The 20,717-nt window shown below is 42.4% G+C and overlaps 1 protein-coding gene across 1 annotated transcript in view; it reads left to right on the top strand.

The window, feature by feature from the left end:
* Window positions 1-20,717, top strand: part of smarca2 (SWI/SNF related BAF chromatin remodeling complex subunit ATPase 2) — a 58,400-nt gene that overhangs the window by 19,609 nt on the left and 18,074 nt on the right. Inside the window, exons 16-25 of the mRNA XM_080895215.1 lie at window positions 3,269-3,432; window positions 5,755-5,821; window positions 5,934-6,044; window positions 7,202-7,444; window positions 9,171-9,284; window positions 9,941-10,045; window positions 11,231-11,317; window positions 12,161-12,207; window positions 14,395-14,561; window positions 19,217-19,380. Coding sequence (XP_080751341.1) covers window positions 3,269-3,432; window positions 5,755-5,821; window positions 5,934-6,044; window positions 7,202-7,444; window positions 9,171-9,284; window positions 9,941-10,045; window positions 11,231-11,317; window positions 12,161-12,207; window positions 14,395-14,561; window positions 19,217-19,380 — 1,269 coding nt within the window. The remainder of the gene's footprint in view (window positions 1-3,268; window positions 3,433-5,754; window positions 5,822-5,933; window positions 6,045-7,201; window positions 7,445-9,170; window positions 9,285-9,940; window positions 10,046-11,230; window positions 11,318-12,160; window positions 12,208-14,394; window positions 14,562-19,216; window positions 19,381-20,717) is intronic.

Raw genomic sequence — 20,717 nt, 5'->3', positions numbered from 1 at the left:
GTTTCAGTTCAGTTCTACCGAGTCTGTGAAAAACATCTAAAGTGTCCAGCTGGAGCAACAGAGTAAGATGTTGAAAGTCTAGTGAGATGGCAGAACGCTGCACAGAGATTTGCAGCGTCATGCAAAGATATCAACTCTTTCAGCAGCTATTTTATCTTCCATCAACAACTATGTGCAAAACAGACGTAATGTGGATTTCAGGTTAGAGAGCAATCCACCAGGAATGTCTGCTTGCATGTGGTTGAAATTGGAACTTCTTTCCAAGTGAAAGTTGAGTCAGATTGTACCCTCTTTCAGCACACCGGCTCCTTTCAAATCAGCGAGAACTGATTTGCAGAGCTAAACTTTGTCTAAATGTATGTCTGCATGTTCACATGGGAAGCCCGTGTCTAATGTGATATGGTGCACATCCATGGGGCATTTTTAAGCACGCGTGGGATCCACCCGAGCATTTGATGTGTGATTTGAGAGGCATTAGACAAAGTCATGCAAACACTGAGCTTGCATGGGCAGTCAGCAACTTGATTGCAAACAGAAATCAATATGGCAGCTTGTTTGAGACCAAAACTAGTGCAGCAAAATGTATTTATAACAACATGGTAGCAATGAAGTATGCAGGTGCTGAATATGTTTTCATTTTAGATGAAAAAAGTCCAGTCTAAGTGCTTTCAGTAGTTTCCTGGTTACATAGACAATGAATGGGAGCAAACGTTGGCTGATCTGCAGAGAAGACCAACTTTGTATAAGGAACATTTTAGAGACTATAAAGTTCTCGTATAAGTTGCAAACTGCAACCGAGGAGCACCGCTGCTGTCAGCTTTAAGCAGAGTTTACACGACAGCTGAAGTAACAGACTGTCTGCATACAAACAGCTTTAGCTGTAATTGGATCTTCATTCTCCAACTTTGTGCTAGTCTAAAACAAAGGGTCAGTGGATGACAGTGTGTTTAACACGTAGTTTGATAAATGACTTCATTTGGCTTTTTACCCACAGAGGTTTTGATTGTGACTACAGTGACACGCGCTGGCGTTCCTTAACTCCCCCTGGGTATTTGGACTTGATGGACTGCATCATTACTGTGTGTGTGTGTGTGTGTGTGTGTGTGTCTGTGTGTGTGTGTTTCATCAGTTTTTGTCAAGAAAACAGAGTCTCGTCATGCTTTCTGTTCTCATATATTCTAAATGCATTTTGCAGTCCATGCACGTCTATTTTTGTAGTAAATGTGAGTGAAACAGTCCAGCGCCAACTTCCTGCTGTGCTTTCAGTGCCACCAGTAACAGCTTCATAATCATCAAACGCTACCTTCAGCATGAAAACAGACTACAGACTTATAGATGAGTGCGATTTCATTTGATAAATGCGATGAATCCACACCTCAAATGTTAGATACGTTTTATATTATTGATTCATGTAAACAAGCATCACGTTTCGTGGGAAAAAAGCCTCTCAGCCTCCTAGAGGTCCGAACTAAACTTAGTACCTTGATCAGAAAACTAAACTTCCTTTTTATTTCTCTTAACCTTTAACTTAAGCCTACATGTGGGACTAATAAAGATTTATCTTAATCTTAATCAGCAAATTAGGTGATAGTTAAAATAACAGCTCGAGCCTTAAATGTATTTATGTTCTTCAGTGCAGGTAAATTAGCCTCTGCTCTCTGTGAAGATGTCCTAGTATATTTACTGAGGCCGTTGCCGCCCTCTGGACATGGAAACAAATCATTTTCGGGTTTTCTGAATATTCCCGAGTCTGTGGGCAAAGAGCTGGTGACTGTCACAATCTTCGGTCATAGATAGAGGCTTTGTAAACAAACACATCTCCTGTTAGGCACATGAAAGCCTGTCTGCCTGTAGCGATGCAGACACCCTCATCTCGTCTTCAGCTGCAGCGTACATGACCGTGAGAGACATATTGGCAGAGATCTGGAACTGGCAGCTGGGTACAGCTAGCATTTGTTTTCTATCCAATCACGGTGCAGTCATCCTGTTTGTCTGATTTATGGTGTGCCAAATTTAAAATGAGATATGGCGCCCTGCTTGGGGAAAATTGGACATTCATTAATCGGATCAAACGTCTGCAGTGTCAGTGTATATATAGCAAACCTTAATTCACAGAGACTATGCATTCAGTTGGGAATTTCTTTTCACAACCTTCATCTCTGCAATTAGCTCTGCCGCTGCATGTAGTGAAGTATTGTGCAGTTTATTGGTCACCTTTTCTGTTGCCACTGTCCTCCTGACCTTTCCTCAGACCGTCCTTCGCTGATTGTTTCCCCACAGAGTTATTTTTCTCCCAATGCTTTAGGATATAAAATGCTGTGGTGGCAGTAACATCAAGTTAGCCGGCAAAGCTCACAGTGAAAAATGTCAAATTAACTTCTTCTAAAGGTCTAAAGGTTTGCACATTTACAAGTACAGAGGCAGAAGAAATGCCTTTAGATTCCATATGTTTGGCAGTTCTTTCTTTTAGGCTGTCACAGCTAAAGGCACAGCATGACATCATGGATATGTGTGTCTAGTTATGTTTAAAAACTTTAACACATGTATAATTTCTGCACTTTTCTGGATTTTTCTGGATTAAGTCTGACATGTCAGAAAAAGTCACTTGTCCCAGAATCCAAAATTCAATCAGTCAGCAATAAAAAAAAGGATCAAAGATGAGTTTCAGTGTAATCTTTTGTCGCTTTAATGTCTTTTTTTCTTCTTAATTCAACTTAATTTCACGGCGTATGTTTACCTGTCGCCATCTGCACCCCACCCGCAGTGGCTCTGTGCCCCGACAGCAGGCCCCGCCCCACAGTTTGAGAAATCAAGTGTGCTGCTCCACAGTGGGATGCTATAGAAACAAAGATTGCACCAACAAACGTACAGAGCTGGATGTTAGAAGACATTAGAAGGCCCGTAGTGCTACACAGACCATCCTCAACATGCAAGAAGCTTTTATGGGCTGCTTTAGCTTCATCACCTGATTGTTAGGACTGCCCTACGATAGGATAAACACAGTAGTGCAAGGATGCATTTACTTGACTTGTTGCAGGTGCCTGTGATTGCCTCCATATCTGCTTTTATTATTCACAGCAGCCAAGGAGAGCTCCATTATTCATGTTGGAATATAGATGATTGTAAACTCTGGACATTATTAATTGTATTGTCTTTTTAACATCTAGTTAGACGTGAATTTCTCCTTTTTCTTCGTCTTCACCGTTTTATCGTTTGTGTGTTTTGTGTGCACACAGAGCACGCTCATGCTTTCCTCTCTGTGTTTTAGATTCAGGGGCTCGAGTGGATGGTGTCCTTGTACAACAACAATCTCAACGGCATCTTGGCTGATGAAATGGGGCTCGGCAAAACCATCCAAACCATCGCCCTTATCACCTACCTGATGGAGCACAAGAGGCTCAATGGTCCCTTTGTCATCATCGTTCCTCTCTCGTTAGTACTTCTCTTCCAGTATCAATCGTGGCTCTTATCTCGCAATGTCATGACACCCTAAAATCTAACATTATTAGAGTTACCTTTGAAAAGAACTTCAAATGATAATCATTCGTGTGAAGGCTTTCTTTTTGTTCGTGTATTAGCAGCACTACACGTAAACTACCCTGAAGGTCCTTATGAGTGCTCCCTCACTCCCTTCCTGTCCTTTTAGCTATTTCCATCGGTGCCAGGAACCTGTTTAAAAGGCATAGGCTATATTTTATCAGCTTCAGCCTTGTTACATGGACTCAGCATCCATTTGAAAAAGCACAAACAGCTTTTCAGCATGACTGCACCTGGAATTAAGGGGCGCTGTAATAAGAAAAAAATGTGTTTTTTTATATCTTTCTAATAGATTTGTGCTCTCCACACGCCCCTGTAGACTCACAGTGAAATAGCCTGAGCAGTACGCGGGCTGTAATGGAAAGCAGGAGAGTTGGTGTTTGCGCAAGTGTCAGGTGTTCACATCCATCTCACTGTGATAAGTCCAAATTCATGCTTCGTAATTATTCTAACAATATCAAGTACAGTGCATACTAAACAGGGTACGAGAATACTACTGCAGATATTTTTCACTTTGCAGTGTGGAAAGGGTCCAGCTGCTCACAGCTGCATTAAAAATGCATTGTGCACGAAGGTGCTTATTGTTATTGAAGTTAAATTGGTCTTCTTAGGCCACTTCCTGTTAGTATGAGGCGGATGGAGGCACGGACAGACACTCACACATACGTCTTTCAGGTCTCGCTTCTCTTCTGAATTGTGGAGCTGCTGGTTTGCTTTGCCTGTGATAATTGAGGCAAGGTGCAGAGAAAAGTTCAGCCAATCAAATTGCATTTATTCAGATACGTCAGTGCAGCTGCTTGGCACTCAGATTGTGTTATTGAAATAACCTGAGAGAGTACGCTAGGGACGGGTGCAGCTCGTCATTCAACATTTAAACTGCAGGAGAAATGAATCATTGCTCTGAGTAATCAGAACATCTCATGTAGCCAAAGCAGTGAAGTTCATGCTAACTGCTAATGGAAGCTTGCCCTGTGGGAGAGATACCACCTGGATATGACATTACTGCTCTAGTGACTGCAGCAGGACAGAGGCATTACATCATCAATAACGTTTATGTGACCCTGCACGCCCCTCAAACCACACGGTGTTCTGGTTATGGCTTTCTTTTCTTTACTGTGCTTTCACAGTACTTTTTGGGTTTAGCACAGTCTTCGGTCCAATCAATCAGCTTGTCACCAGCTCCCGGCGTCACTAAAAAGGGAGAGACCTGATTACGCCTGCTGCACCACCGCTCCCCTGCTGCAGAGCCAAAGACATCACCTCTGCCACAGTTTAGTTTTTTAACCTGCTAAAACAGCACAGGAGGATAATTAGCATGTCTGAGTGTGTTTTTGGCCCGAATAAAGATGCTGAATTTTAGTACAAGGCCGTGTGTGCATCTCATTATAGGGTCAAAGGAGCCAAATTATTTGATGGCAGTTTTAATGATGAGTAGAGAGGCTTGTATTTATTTCATGTGTGGGGCCGCTCACACAGTCCTCACGAACACTTTATAACTGTGCAACATTAAGGCTAGAAACAACCCATAATGCATTGTTGTCCATTACAAAATAATATCTGATAATGTGAATAACTGATGACTTTACGGGGTGTGGTCGAAATAAACTGTTTTCAGAATGTGGGAATATGTCCGATTACTGATCCAGCTTCATGAAGTGTGTGATTCCCCTCATTGTTTTTCACTTACAAACAGCAGGAAACCAGCGTGCTGTTGTTCAAGGGTGAAAATTCAAAGTGGTTTAAGGCTGATGAAAGTGTGCTCCTTGTGCAGAGTGCAGGAAAACACTCGGCTTTTTAATTGTTATTCCTTTTAATGTTGGTTTCTAACTGCAGGTGTTGGAAGATTAGAGTGAACAATGGTTGTGTTTTTAGAAGCAAGCCTATTTTTTAATGATTAATGAGCAGAGCACTTTTTCTTTCTAAGTGATGGAAGCTGAGCGGAGGCTTAATTCGCTGCTCAAGGCCACTGTGTGTAATGTGCTCTTGAATATGCATAGTGTGCAAATATGGAGTAAAGCCTAAAACTGTCTGTTTTTTAGCACACAGCAGTTTGTGCCAGTGTGCCACTGAGCAAGAGCTCATCTCGTCTCTGCTTTTGTGCATTTTCATGGTTTCATTGGTTGTTTTTGTAAATGAAGTGTTGATGAATCTGTCGTCTTTGAAGACTCTGCCTTTACTGCTAAAAACATTCTGACCACATTTAAATGCTGTTTTCAGGACCTTGTCTAACTGGGTCTATGAGCTTGACAAATGGGCTCCGTCTGTGGTTAAGATTGCTTACAAGGTGAGACAAATCTCTGTTTTTTAGTCTAGTCTCTTTTTTCACATCACAGATGTTCAGATTTTCTGCTTTTTACGACAGAACGTTGTCTCTTCTTTGTCTCTCCACATATTAGGGCACCCCTGCTTTGCGTCGTGGGCTGGTGCCTCAGCTCCGCAGCGGGAAGTTCAACGTCTTGCTGACCACCTATGAATACATCATCAAAGACAAGCATATACTGGCTAAGGTGAAAAGGATCAAACCTCTTTCTTCTATCTGTAATCTGCTTCCTAACGTGAACCCTGTTGCAGCAGCTCCATCACAAATATCCACAAAATGAGCAAAAGGAAATTATGGTGAGCTTCCATCCACCGCTGCTGCCGAAGCTCAAATCAGCAAAAAGTCTGGAAAAGCGACAGAACTGTGATTGTTGTTTGTTTCATGCAGTAATTTGAGAGATGTTTCCTCACTTTGCTTTTCATCTCTTCAGTTGAATAAGTCATGCATCGTGCATTATTCACTGACTCGCTTTTGCACTTTGTACATTTTGCTGTTTTTAATGAACAAACTTTTCATCTTCAGCTAAAATTCAGATTTTTGTTTTTCTCACTCGAGGCTTTTTAAAGGTTAAATATGTGCATCTGGCAGTAATTGTATTTTATTAACATAAAAGTTTTGCAATAACACCAAGTTTTATTACTTGTGATGAACAAACCTGACTCCTGTGTGAAATGTAACTAGAACACAGGGATGTGCAAATCTTACAAAACTGTATTTTATTCACAACAAAACACAGAAAACACATCAAATGTTTAAACCGAGTGAAATAATTGTTCATTTTGTATCTGATGGCAGCAATATGTCTCCAAAACAACAGTTTGCCACTGTGCAGCATCCTCTCTTATTTTAACATCAGCCCACATCATCAAACATCTGGAGCTGAGGAGCGCAGCAGCTGGAGGAAAGCTTCCGGCCTTTTGTTGCTCCCACTCGGACTGTTTTTCAGATGTTGCTGCCATCAAAATCAAAATGAGCCAATGTTTCACCTAAAATTGTGCATTTGTTCAGTTGAAACACGTAATATGTTTTCTCTGTTCTGTTGTGAGTAAAATATGAGATCTGCAATCAGTGAATTCTGTTTTATTGACATTTTACAGCTTTTTTGTGCTCATAATACACATTATATGACAGGGGGCACAAAGATTTCATCAGGTCAGATGAGAACGTGTGTCATAAACACGCTAAATAAAAGGCGGAGTCAGAAGCTTGTTTGTATTTAGAATTATTCTGCAGCCTGACGGTCGTCAAAGTGCAAAATCAAAATCCTGCAGTGACGACTGAGACACAAACTGAAATATTTAAAATGCTAATTTGCACTCGGGTTCTGTTTTGTGTCTCCTACAGATTCGCTGGAAGTACATGATTGTTGACGAGGGTCACCGCATGAAGAACCACCACTGTAAACTGACACAGGTGCTGAACACGCACTACGTGGCCCCCCGTCGGCTGCTCCTCACCGGGACTCCTCTGCAGAACAAGCTGCCCGAGCTGTGGGCCCTGCTCAACTTCCTGCTGCCCACCATCTTCAAGTGCTGCAGCACCTTCGAGCAGTGGTTTAACGCACCCTTCGCCATGACAGGAGAGAGGGTAGGTGCCAGGAGAACTACCAGTGTTTTAGTTTTAAGCTAACACTGGCTGATGCTGAAGTCTGGGTTTTGCAAATCAAGTTAATAATTAGTTTTAACCTTCGTAGATCAAATAATAATACATAATGCATTTTGTGTTGTCATGTAGTATAAATTTACAAAGGAGATATCAGAAAGAGACGAATCATTTCTGAAAGCTCTGTGATTATAGAGACTGAAGAAGTTTTACAGTTTGGCTGCTGTCGTGATCTCACTCAGGGCAGGAACCATCAGAAGGAACCTCGGGCACATAAATGGTTAATAAGTCCTTCATGTCATTTGGATCAAGGCCACTTAAAACTTTTAAAGTGATGATAAGTACAGACATTATCATTCATTATCAGAAAATGCCAAAGCTTCTGTGTAAAAACTGAAATCCTTTTAAAAACTGTATTTTCAGCCTTTTCTTCCTGCAATGGGCTGATTTTTACTGAACACAGAAATACTTCCCATTTAAAGCTGTTAAATGGAGCTGCTTCCATCTGTTCCCCTCAGCTCACTGCTTTTCTTTGCAGCAGTCACATGTTTCATTACTCCGGGCAAGGAAGCAAAGGGAGGTCATTTATATCTAAAATTTAACACGGCTTATTTAAATGCATAAGGGAGAATGTTTTTATACCCACTGCATTAAGACTCTGGAAGTGTTCTGGATGTAATTCTGAGTATCCACGGGGAATTTTATTTCCTGCCCCTGGAAAGTTCAGTGAGTCTCATTTAGAAGTCTCTACATTTAGAAGCGGTTTCGACTGCTTTCGATGCTTCTGTACCGTCTTCCAGAGCGCAGTAGGCTGAACGAGCGGTAGCCAGCATGGAAGTGGTCTCTGATATCTGTCTGTGCTCAGTTTGCAGTTTCAGCAGTCATGGGACTGCGGTTTGGACAAAGGTCCCGGTTCAATGCTAGGAGAGGACACAGCCCTTTGGGGTCGTGTCATATCAAACATGTGGACACCTTTCATGTGGGAGTAGGCAAAACTTTCAAATCCCCCGTAGCAGTGCCCGCTCCCACCAAGTTCAACGTTTCATCTTTAGATTACATACAGCTCGTCTCATATTACTTTTCTAGATGCATATAATTAAAAGTTATAGATGATTTCTAAGCTGAAAAAGAAGTTTTCGTTTTACTAAAGGGAACCTGTTCTGCTCATTTCCAGCTGTACAAGCGTTGCATGATTTAGGAAAAGAATATTTAAAAGCGTATTTTTGCTTTCTTGCATTAGTAGTAGCTGTTTTAGTTCATGAAAAACAATTTGGTGCCCTGGGTGCAACAGAAGCACCGTGGCCAAACATAACAATTTTTAATTAAAAAGGCACCCTTAAGGAAAAAGTGGATTCAGGCACGCTTCTTATCATCAATTAGTTTTTAAGTGATGTGTAATAATGGCAGCAGAGTGAGTCAGTGGTTGGAAACAGGCCGGACCCTTCTGTCTGGAATTTGCATGTTCTTTGTGTGCCAGCATGGGTTTCTTCCAGGAGCTCTCGTTTATCACGCCATGCAGAACATGGCGTGATAATAACAACCTTAGTTGGCCAAGGAAACACATGCAAAAGAGCTTCTTTCTCTTAAGTTTTACTTCTGGGTTAAATGACGGTTTAGCTTAAAGCAGCATGTCGGCAGGTAGGAATCTCGTCACTCTGCATGAAACAAGCAGCTGCGAGGCGTCGTCTCTCACTCTTTCTGACGTGTTCAGGTTGACTTAAACGAGGAGGAAACCATCTTGATCATCCGGCGTCTGCACAAAGTGCTCCGCCCGTTTCTCCTGCGCAGGCTGAAGAAAGAGGTGGAGTCTCAGCTGCCAGAGAAGGTGAGGTTAACACGACTGAATGCTGATTTAGGACGCTGCAGAGTTCTCAGTGCACCAAACCTGCACTGCTGTTTGTATGTAATGCATGTGTAAGTCGCTCCTATTGAGCTGATTTCAAGGTTACATGCAGCTGTTTTTACACTTTGAGGAACGGGATAGTCTTTGCTGACCTTGGATGCAACATTCCTGCTTTCCAAAGTAATTGAAGCTGCAGGTTTGTAAGTACTGCATCGAGCTCCTGGCCACACTGTGCCGGAGGAGTTTCAGAAAGTAATTGAAGAAAAGGAGATAAAGTAGTCTGTGTGACCTAAACACATTGTTATCAACTTATACGGTTGCATTGCTTAACTGTTGTGACCCAGAGCCAGACACCTTAACTGATGACAGGAAATTATCCGTAGCCTTCTTCTGACCATTCATAGTTATTAAAAAGAATGAAAGATTTTGAAGGAGATGACTTTCTAAGCTGAAGCACAACCTCACAGCTCGTTCTTTGGTATTATTCTTTATGCCTTTATTTTCATTCTCATTAGTGTATTTTGTCAGTGCTGAGCTGACTGATGGGGATTGTGGATTTGGCTCAAACAGCCTCACTATTGAAAAGACACCACTGTGCCGCTGGAGTTTCATTTAATTATTTATGTTGTCGTTCACAGGTGGAGTATGTCATAAAGTGTGACATGTCTGCCATACAGAAGGTTCTGTACCGCCACATGCAGAAAGGCATCCTCCTCACTGACGGCTCAGAGAAAGACAAGAAGGTAGATCATCAGCTCCTCGGTGGCTCCGCTGTGTCGCTTTGTTCTGTCTGTGTGTGTCGACAAAGCCTTTGGGAAGAGTCTGCAGTGATTTGCCTGCTGTTTGACATTAGAAGGACCTTGAACTTTCTTTGAGTGCACATTTGCTATGTTTGCATAATTTAATTGGATATTATAAATTTAATTTGACTCCTGAAGCTACATTTTAATTTCCAGCTTTAGTTTAATTTCTTTTAACCAAAGCACTCGCGGGAATATTCTGCCCATGATCTGCGTTCAAAACAAACTAGTCAGTGTTACCTACGTCCAAGACGTTGTAAAGAAGTTTTTCAATGTGCTGTCCATGGATGCGTCACGATTGTGCTCATCAATATGACCATGTAAAGGGGGGAAGAGCCCCTCTGAGAATCGCTGCCTTATCGTGGTGGAGGGTTTGTGTGTCCCAGGGATCCCAGGGGCTTTGTTGTCCGGGGGCTTCTACCCCCTGGCAGGGTCTCCCATGGCAAGTTGGTCCTGGGTGAGAGACCAGACAAAGGGCGATTCAGAAGCCCAATCAAGGGAACAGTTCATCCTGCCTGGGATGGGGTTACCGGGGCCCCGCCCTGGAGCCAGGCCCAGGGAGGGTGTCCGAGGGTGAGCGTCTGGTGGCTGGGCCTTAGTCCATGGGGCCCGGCCGGGCACAGCCCAAAAAGGGACGTGGGTCCATTCTCCTGATGGCCCACCACCCGCAGGAGGTACGTTAGGGGTCGGGTGCAACTGGGACAAGAAATGCCTCCTGAATCTGAATCTCCTTTTGACTTTATTGAGCTTCGTGACAGATTTTCATCTTCTTTTATTAACTGAAAAAGCTCTAACAGCCCAGTGCACGCTGACTGTCCCCACTTATTTTAGAAGCTGAGGAAATCCTTCCTTCATGAGTTGGTAAAGACCAAACACAGAGTTCTGACGGAGTCGGCACCGCTCTGCTCCTCAGGAGGCTGCAAACACGGCTCCAAATCAATCAGAACGTGGTTCCTTAAACAAATGTTGGATCGGTCAAAACTTCGTTCACACCTTGTTTTCACTTCCCACAAGTTTTTAAAAAATAGTTAATAATTAAAATAAGGTCTTGTAGGTGATTAGTAGCATCAGCATATCCAGACTGTTTGGGTCTTTTTTACTCATTTTATCTCTCATACATTTCTGCAGGGCAAAGGTGGAGCAAAGACCTTAATGAACACCATCATGCAGCTGAAGAAGATCTGCAACCACCCGTACATGTTCCAGCACATTGAAGTGAGTGTGGGATTGTTTGCTAGAGTATTTTATGTTGATTTCAAACTGTTGCACATTTACTGGATTGTGATATTTAGGTTTCAGCTCAGAGAAGCAGATCATTGATCACATCTGTGTCCCCCTGGTTTTTACCGCTGTTCCAAGTGAGCTGTTTCACGGTGGCTTTAGAGGGGAGTCTAGGATTCACCGTACCTCAAACACCAGCATTAAACACCTGGTCCTGTTACATTTGCTACAAATTGGTTGTTTCCAAAGTTCCTAAGTGTTGGCTTGTGATGGCAGTTAACGGCAACATCAGCCATATTTGTTCCACGCCGAGCTGATTCATGGTGTTGTTGGGACATTGCCTTTAAAAGTAAAAGTAGTTCCTCAGATGCCAGGAGAGCATTAAGCGTCTCGTCTTTGCTCTCGCAGGGAGTAATAGAACATATGGCTTGCGGTGTTTGCAGAAATTGATCAGGCTGGTAGACTTTGAGGCTGACGCTCATTTGAGCCCATCTGTTTGGATGCTGGGGCGGTTCTCAGATGAAACATCACAAGAGGCTGAAAACCTTAAAGGCTCATTCAAACAGACTCTCTGTAACTGCTTCAGTCTCATGATTGAAGTCCTGATAGAGTCATGTAAATGTGATCAAACAGTAAGGTTTTCATTGATGTTTAGTTCTTGTGTTTGTTAATGTTCTCAGGGCCCCACACAGAAACAGAACTGATAGATCAGCTGGTTAAAACCTGCCTGTTGTTGCAAATCTTGTGACATGTTCACAAGAAGTCATATATTTGCCGTTTATAGGACTTATTTTAATTGTCTGTGTTGCTTTGACTAGTTGATGTTCTCCATTGCAGGAATCCTTTGCTGAGCACTTGGGCTATCCGAACGGCATCATCAGTGGGTAAGTCGTACGATCAAACACCTCGTGTCCTTCACTGTTGCACTGTTACTGTTATGAAAACATAATAATACAGTGGCCAATCGATCTGTTTTGTGCTTTGAAAAACACATTTGATTTAAGGCAGTGCTGTAGATGCTCGTGCATGGGCTGAGTAAATAAGTAAAATAAAGATTTAACAGTGATTTAAGCTCATATTGATGCTCAGACATCGTTAAGCACTTAACTGCTATATTTAGTTCTGCAGAGATTCAGGATTTCCTGCCATGAACGTTTGCTTTTAATTTCATCTTTATTAATGATAAAAAATCCACACATGAAAGTGAATGATTAATATTGTTTACGTCAGTTTACATGAGTGCAGTGATAGAGCTCGTCAGTTTGTGTATAATCATTTAACTGCTAATTCAGGATGACGAGGTTTCACATGCAAGAAGCCAACCTGTCAGATAATTGCTGCATCTCTGCTGTGCTTGGCACTAATTGGCACCAGATAGCAATTATTCACAGCGGCAGTTCACCTCAAACCCCTCGTGTGAGAATGGGTCCACGTTTAGATCACAGATTGCAGCTTTGCTTTGGAACATGCCAGAAACAGCCTGCTGTGTTGCAGGAACAGGACACGTGAACCCGACGTGAAAGACAGCGCCGATTTCATGGAAGGGGTATGCAGCGCGCTGGAGCGAGAGTCAAAGTTTGAAGTGTTAAGCTCGCCGCCTAATGCTGCTTCAGGCACGAGGATCTCCAAACCTTATTGCAGCACGGCGTGCAATAAATGCTCACAAAGGAAATTGCGGCCGTTTCAACTTATGTAGCGCTCGACTCCAGGTACACGACGCCCAGCTGAAAACAAGTCGAGCTGCCTGAGATTCACAGAATTTACAGAAAATGTAAAACTTTTGTGATTTATATCGTTGTCTGGACGATAAATGTCTTATATGGGAATATGAGATGTTGGTCATATCGCACAGCGCTAATTTTGCAGGATTTTCACTACAAAACATTCCAGTAAAACAGGCGTGCTTTTGTCCCATTTTTGTGGAGACAGTGAAGGTTCCACGGCGTGCAAAGAAGAGCGTAAAGTCTGAAAAGGTTAAAGCTCGAGAAGCTCTCATCGTAAATTGAAACCTTATTATTTGCAGCCTTCGTCACGCTCGTTATAAAACATATTACTGACGTTGTTTTAAATAGCATAGGTGTCACCAGTGATTCACCTCAACATACCTGAATGGGGGGTGTCCAGTGGAGTATCACCTTATTTGCTACATGAACTGGGAACGTTCATGTTAGGTGAGGTGTTAAAGTTTTGCTCCGCTTCGGTATCTTGACCTAAAAATAGTTCACGATAAACAGAAAAGTCTTTTAGTTTAAAAAAAAGTATGATTCAAGGCAAAGAGAAAATAAAACATTATAGAAGCTACTTAATAAAAGATGCATCGTGCACATAAAACATGATGAATAATAAAAACCACTGTAGAAACTCATTTATTGAGAAGTCCTTGTTCATACCTGCTGTAAGCAGCAGCAAGCTTTTAAAAATGCGAACAGATCCTCTGTTTTTCAGAGAGAATTAACATCAGCGCCTGTGTGTTTGGGTTTAACTGATGTGTGTCATTGAAGTGCATTTCTCTTCATGGAGCTCCTGTGGTCAGTGACACGCTCATTAACAGAGCAGGATGTTTCAGTGACATACAGCAGGGAAAATAAGGATCGAACATGTCACCAATTTCCTGAGTAAATATATTTCTAAAGCTGCTTTTGAATCCACACATGTGAAGAAATCAAACCATGGACAGAGACAGAGTTTTTAACAACACAGTCTTGGTAATATATTGAAAGAAATCCAGCTGTTTATTCTCATGTTACCCATTGGAGCTGTTTAATAAACAAATCACGCTGAAGAAACAGAAAAATTAAAGTAGCTTCAAGTTCCAGGAGACAGAGGACAGATTAAAAAGCTCAGATAATGTGTGGATGTTTCATAATGTTCTTCAAAGCTTTAGTGAACATGTTTTCACAGAGATGACGTAAAAGCCCAGAGCTGCCTCAGCTGTTGTTCAGACTCTGAGTCAGGCTTTCATTGGCCAATTTGAAACCATTCACTGCTGTCACACTAGATGCCACGCAGGCTTTAAAAGTCTATTAATAAAAGTTTATGATCCATTTCTTGTTTTTACTATCTGCACTCAGGCCTGATCTGTATAGAGCATCTGGGAAGTTTGAGCTCCTCGATCGCATCCTACCGAAGCTCCAGGCCACCAACCACAGAGTGCTGCTGTTCTGCCAGATGACCACTCTCATGACAATCATGGAGGACTATTTCGGATACCGCAACTTTCAGTACTTGCGTCTTGATGGTGAGCTCACACACACATCTGTTTGAGGTGTCCTGAGCCGAGCCTGTGAATCAGGACAAAGGCAGAATCAGCATATTTTAAAGTCCTGAAAGAAGCTGAATGGAAACAGAATCAGATCCTGTCTTTGTTTTGTTGATATGCAGTGAGGGGATTAATGTTGTAGTATCTTTACCTGAGACAGTAAAGCACCTTGTGGTGAGTGCTAGAGCTGCTGGATTATTGCACTGCTCAAGAAAATGAAAGGAACCGTGGAAGTCACACATGGGACTCAATGCACGAATACTCGAGCTGAAAATCTGTACGGATGTTCTTTGTGTCTAATTTACTGAGAACAAAATGATCGACTTGATTCAAAATCACACCAAATGTCAGAGTTAAAAGCTGAAATCTCAGGCTGATCAAAGTTGCTCCCACATGCCTGGACGCACTCTCGACAACATCTGGACGGACAACCGATGAGACGGCATGTGGTGTCCTGGGGCATTAGTGAGCCACTGGGTAAACTCTGGTGCTGTTTGGTGGGTTCAGATTCACTGATAGATCCCAAAGGTTCTCGAGTCACGTCCTCGTTTCCCACACTGGAGTCTATTCCTTATCAGTCCTCACTGGGTTCTCACTGGTTCTGCTTTGAGTCACCACCATCACTAGCAGCATATCAAAAACATAACACTTAAATGCTGTGGATCAAATGTTTGTGCATGTTTGAGGTTTTCCCCTCTTTGATGTGATCAGTGTTGGGGCCATCGTTAAAAAAAGTAACTGTTGCACATATTGCACGGAACATTTTCTTAAAAGTAATGCAGTACATTACTGAATTTGTTACATTACTTTTGTGTTTCTTCTTAAAATGACATGAAACATCGTCTCATAATTACCATTTAACCATCTAGACCTATAGGTTACTGTCATACACACCAACACAATGAACGATTTTTCTCTTCGTATTTAGGTATGAACACAAACCAAAGATGGAAACCATTATAGAAAGACTTCAAAGCGATCGTCATGGTGATTCTACTTTAGAAACATGAACAGATAGAAACACAGGCTTTAGCCTGACGGCTCATCAGTTTGTTACCTGTTGAAGTTCAGGGTCTGGCTGGGAGCTGGAGTCAGCACTCTCTCAGCTTTAAGATCACTCTGGGGTCTTGGCTAGCTTAGCGTTAGCATGCTATCTGTGCAGGTGCTAGCAAAGAGCTGAAGTTGTGTTAGCAGCATGATGCAGTTGTTTCTGTCCTGGATGCAGTTTCCACTTAAATATCATGCTTCTGTCCTTTTGTGGAATAAGAGAGTAAGGTCTATACAGTGCAGAGTGAGCCACCATTTTCCTTCTCCTGCACACGAACTAGATTGAGCTGATTGTAGCACAGTAAGTGAAATCGATAGGCAAACAGATTAACAACTCCAAGGAATCAAACTTACCGGGAACTGCTTCTCTACAAGAACCGGTTGTTGATGCTCATCCCCTGGCAGGGTACCAGTGCCTGCATATGGAGGTCTAAATAACCCTCCAAAAACTTCCTCCCCAAATCACCACTGACCCACTGCCCTTCATGCTGGATGAAGGTCACGCCACGGCGTCCCCAGACTCTTTGACATCTGTCACAGGCTCAGTTTTGCATCTGTGGAGAGAATGGGGTGCTTTGCCAGACCTGCCAGTTCTCATGATGATCTCAGGTCAAATGAGTTGATCCACACAGTGCTGTCTGTGAGCACATGTCCCACTAAAGGACTCTAGAGCCCCATGCCAACCTCATGAAGTTGGTTTCTGGCGGTTTGGTCCGATATGTGCATGAGTAGCGTGCTGGAGGTCACTTTGTATTGTTAGCTTGCTCTTCCTGTTTGTGTTCACACAAAGGAGCAGATACCAGTCCTGTTGCTGGGTTGATGTCCTGGTGTCTTTTCCACATTCTTCAGAATGTACTGGGAAGCACCAAAAAAACCTTCTTATAACGGCACATATCGATTTGCCACTCTTGGCGCAGTTGGACGGCCTGTGGGACTTAATTGGGCTGCGGTTATCTCACGCTACCAGCAGTGGAAAAAACAGGCAAAAAGCAGCATAGAGAAAAAAATAATTCAAGGAATAAGGAGAGGGCAGCGATCTGTGGCCACCACCTGCTAAACCATCCTCTGTTTGGGGGTCTTGTTGTTACCTGCTGTCACTGCGATTTACAACAAAGCATGAAAATCGATTCTTGATGGTTGATGCAGGATGATGTCCATGAGGTTTGCTGTTACACTGTGATGTGTTTTTGAGTCGTGGATTTTGAGCAACACTGAAATTATTAGAAGAACACTTGACTTAACTTAAAAAATGGCTTTTGAATTAAATGTGAACCAAACTAACGGTCACGGGCAGCATGTTTAGAAAGGCCAACAGTAAATGAAACGCAGCGCATTAGTCACAGTATATTTGTGGGCATTGAGCCCTTTAAATACATTATATGGTGTTTAAAGGACAACTTTCCTGCCTCTGCCATTAGGACTATTTTAATTTGTTGTAACTCAACAACAGCCAGATCCCCGCACGTGCCATCGCAAACAAAAGACGGGTTATTAGCCGCTGGGTCTGGCAGCAGAGACCCGAATCCACTGAGGAGCTGTCATTGATTGATTGATTGATTGATTGATTTTTCCCCCGGGACTCATACTGAAACACAATAGGACGTTTAACTCGATAGCGTATCAGTCTTGATTTTAGCCTTACTGCAGATTTGTTTTTCCCAGCAGTGGAAACGAAAAGCGTTTCATCAAAAACATCACAAACAGAAAGACTGTCACAGTTGGGCCAATTAAAAAAATAGAAGTTCAATACTTTTGTCTTACTTTGTTAGATATAAAAGCACATTACACACTCCTGTGCTAAAGAACACAGTGCAGCCGGTCCTGCTTCACACCAGCTTGCAGTGACTCTGTCTTCGTCTTTTTATGCCTCCATGCTGCTTGGCTGTCCATCTGTCTCGGTGTTTGAGGTCCGTCCTCCTCACTCTGATGAAAGCACCACTCTTGCATACTTTGAGGGAAATTCTTGAAATTTAGAAAGTGTTCATTTGCATTAAAAGGAAAGGTCTGTGTTGCAGTGACTTCATGATGTCCTGCAGAAACACTTGGCTGTTATTTAAAGCAATAACCAGAATGAATCTATGGATAGCCCTTCCACTTCCCATTTATGCCCATAAGCCACCAACGGCCTCAGTGAGCTGGAACTAAACAAGCTGTTATAAGGTCAAACCACATATATAAGATACGTTTGGTCAGACGTGGATGTGAAAGGCGGTAAATCACTGATGTGATTTTTGTCTTGGCGTTTTGTGGTGAAGAGTTCTCATCAAATCATTAACAGTTTCAGTCTGCAGTTTGAAGCAGTACATCATTTTGATGCTCAGCATTTCCACTGTCTGCACAGTACAGCAAACTAAATGAAGATGTAAGCCCCTTACTCTGGACCCGTCTCTGGACTTGCCCTTTAGAGACGCCTCTGAAACAGTTTGATTGGTCTGAGATGAGGAGCAGTTTACACACGCTGGAGCAAACCAACAGGAAGAACTTCATGCAGACTTCAAACAAAGTGATGATGTTTCTTATGATGCAAACAGTTAAAAGACCTACACCATGTAGGTCTTTTAACCTTTTGTTTCTAGCCTACATCAGCAGAAACAGAACATATTAAAGGATCCCTGTTAGGAGTTAATTCCGTACCACAGATGACAGCGACATAGTTCAGTTCAGGTGATCGGACCCTTCATTATACTAAACCATAACAGGCCTGTTAATGCAGTTATGTTATTTGCCTGTGGTGTGTCACACTCTTTGAAGTTATGTGCATCTCTTTCATACACTCTCCGTTTCTCTTGAATGTCTGTTCAGCCTCATTTTGCTTTTAGAAAATGGATTATTATTCATTGTCTCACTTCCTTTTGATGTTTCTGCATTGCTGTGTGTATTTGGTTACTTTATTTTAGGGCTGCTCAATTAATCGAATTTTAATCTAAATTACGATCTGGGCTTTCAACGATCATTAAAAATGACTGAGCCGATGGTTAGCACCTCCCTTGTGCTTTACTCTCGCGCTGCTCCGTGCGGCAAATCGAGCGCACCGCTCTGCGTTTCGAACACGCGTCACAACAATAAGAGGACCCGAGGGAAGCTCGGAAAGCTAAGCAGAAGTTATTTGGAGAGGAGAGTGACTGCTGTTGGTTGAAAAGAGGTAAAAAAACTTCAGTGGTGTGGAAACATTATGGTTCACGGAGTCAGACGTGGATCAAGTAGACACAGTGTGTAAACTTTGCTACGGTGTCGTAGCTGCACCACAGAGCAACACTGCAAAGTTCACTAAACATAGATGTTTACATTTTTCATTTATTTCTTATATTGCAAACATTTGCACTGTTATCAGTATTTGCACACTATTTTATATTATTTTTTGACAATCTTGAAAGTCATTATTCAATACATTGTTATTGTTAAATAAATATCGTCAAATAATCGAGATCTCAATTTCAGTGAAAATAATCGTGATTATCATTTTTGCCATAATCGAGCAGCCCTACTTTGTTTTATGTCTTTAATGCATCTAAGGATTCATTTGATAATTAATTGTATGAGATAGTAAAATAAAAATTCAAAGAATAAAAACAGATTTCGTGTTTCAGGAACCACCAAGTCCGAGGACCGAGCAGCACTGCTGAAGAAATTCAATGAGGAAGGCTCTCAGTACTTCATCTTCCTCCTGAGTACCAGAGCTGGCGGCCTCGGCCTCAACCTGCAGGCTGCTGACACTGTGGTCATCTTCGACAGTGACTGGAACCCTCACCAGGTCCATGACTACAGAGTTTGAAGTGCTCAGTATGATGTTGATCATATTTCAGGTTGTATGTCTGTGAAGGTTCTCAGTCATCCAGGTCATCGTAGTCAAAGGAGCTTGCAAAGAAAAGCGTCTGGACTTCTTTAAGTTGCTTGAAGACGTTTTACCTCTCATCCGAGAAGCTTCTTCAGTTCTAAGGTCAAATGGTGGAGAGTCCCAGATATAAACCTAGTGGGAATAACCCCCCACAGAGGGACAAAAGGACCCCTGATGATCCTCTAATCGCCTGAGCCAAGGTGTGAAACTGAGTGTGGGTCCCAATCAGCCAGAGTTTCGGGTGTGATGAGAGGTGAAACGTCTTCAAGCAACTTAAAGAAGTCCAGACACTTTTCTTTGCAAGCTCCTTTGACCATATTTCAGGTTGTTTTGTTAAGTGTGCGTTTACCTGGATTTTATATTTCTGTGTTGTGTTGTAAAAAGATGGCTGTGCCTGTTTTCTATACAAATCCCACAGAGATCAGGTTCTTTCTCCGCTGTACCCACTGCTGCCCTCTAACCAGCCAATCAAAAGCAGGAACGTCAGTGAAAGCGTCCCTGGCCGTCAGCCAATCATTTACAATCTAACAACGAACAAAATGATTCTGTAGCCTAGCAACAATAACAGCAACAATCTGGAAATGAGCTCACGGGCACTCGGTGGAAGAAAGCCCGTAGAAACAAGCTCTATTATAAGAACCATACATACAGTCCTGTGCAGAAGTTTGAGGCAGGTGAGAAAAATGCTGTAAACAAAGAACGCTGCTTTTTTTTAAAGGAAGTGTTAATCATTTATTTTCATCAATGAACAAAATGCAGTGAAATCTAAATCACATCAGTCTTTGGCGGGACCGCCCTTTGCCTTCTTCTACGTACACGTGCACACAGGTTTTGAAGGAACTCAGCTGGTCGGTTGTTCCACCCACAGATGGTCCTCACATCCTGTCTCTTTATGTAACCCCAGATGCTCTGTGGGGGCCGTACCATCGCTCCCAGTACTTCTTGATCTTCTTTATGCTGAAGATAGTTCTTAATGACTTTGGCTGTATACTTGGGCTCGTTGTCCTGCTGCAGAACACATTTGGGGCCAATAAACAATCATTTATATTTCTGAAAGCGTTCTTTGGTTACAGCGTTTTTCACACCTGCCTAAAACCTTTGCACAGTGCTGTATGTTGAAGCAAACACATGAAAAAGACGCCATAATACAGTAACTGGAACAAAGAGTTCATCTTCATTTCCAAGGTGTGTTTGGTTCTTCCAGTGAGGACGTAGCTCTTTTTTTCCAGCTTTAGCTTGTCCAGCGCCAGCCG

The sequence above is a fragment of the Rhamphochromis sp. 'chilingali' genome (assembly GCF_963969265.1).
Source record: "Rhamphochromis sp. 'chilingali' genome assembly, chromosome: 10".
In the NCBI taxonomy this organism is placed as follows: domain Eukaryota; kingdom Metazoa; phylum Chordata; class Actinopteri; order Cichliformes; family Cichlidae; genus Rhamphochromis; species Rhamphochromis sp. 'chilingali'.
This window is presented reverse-complemented; position numbering and strand designations above follow the sequence as displayed.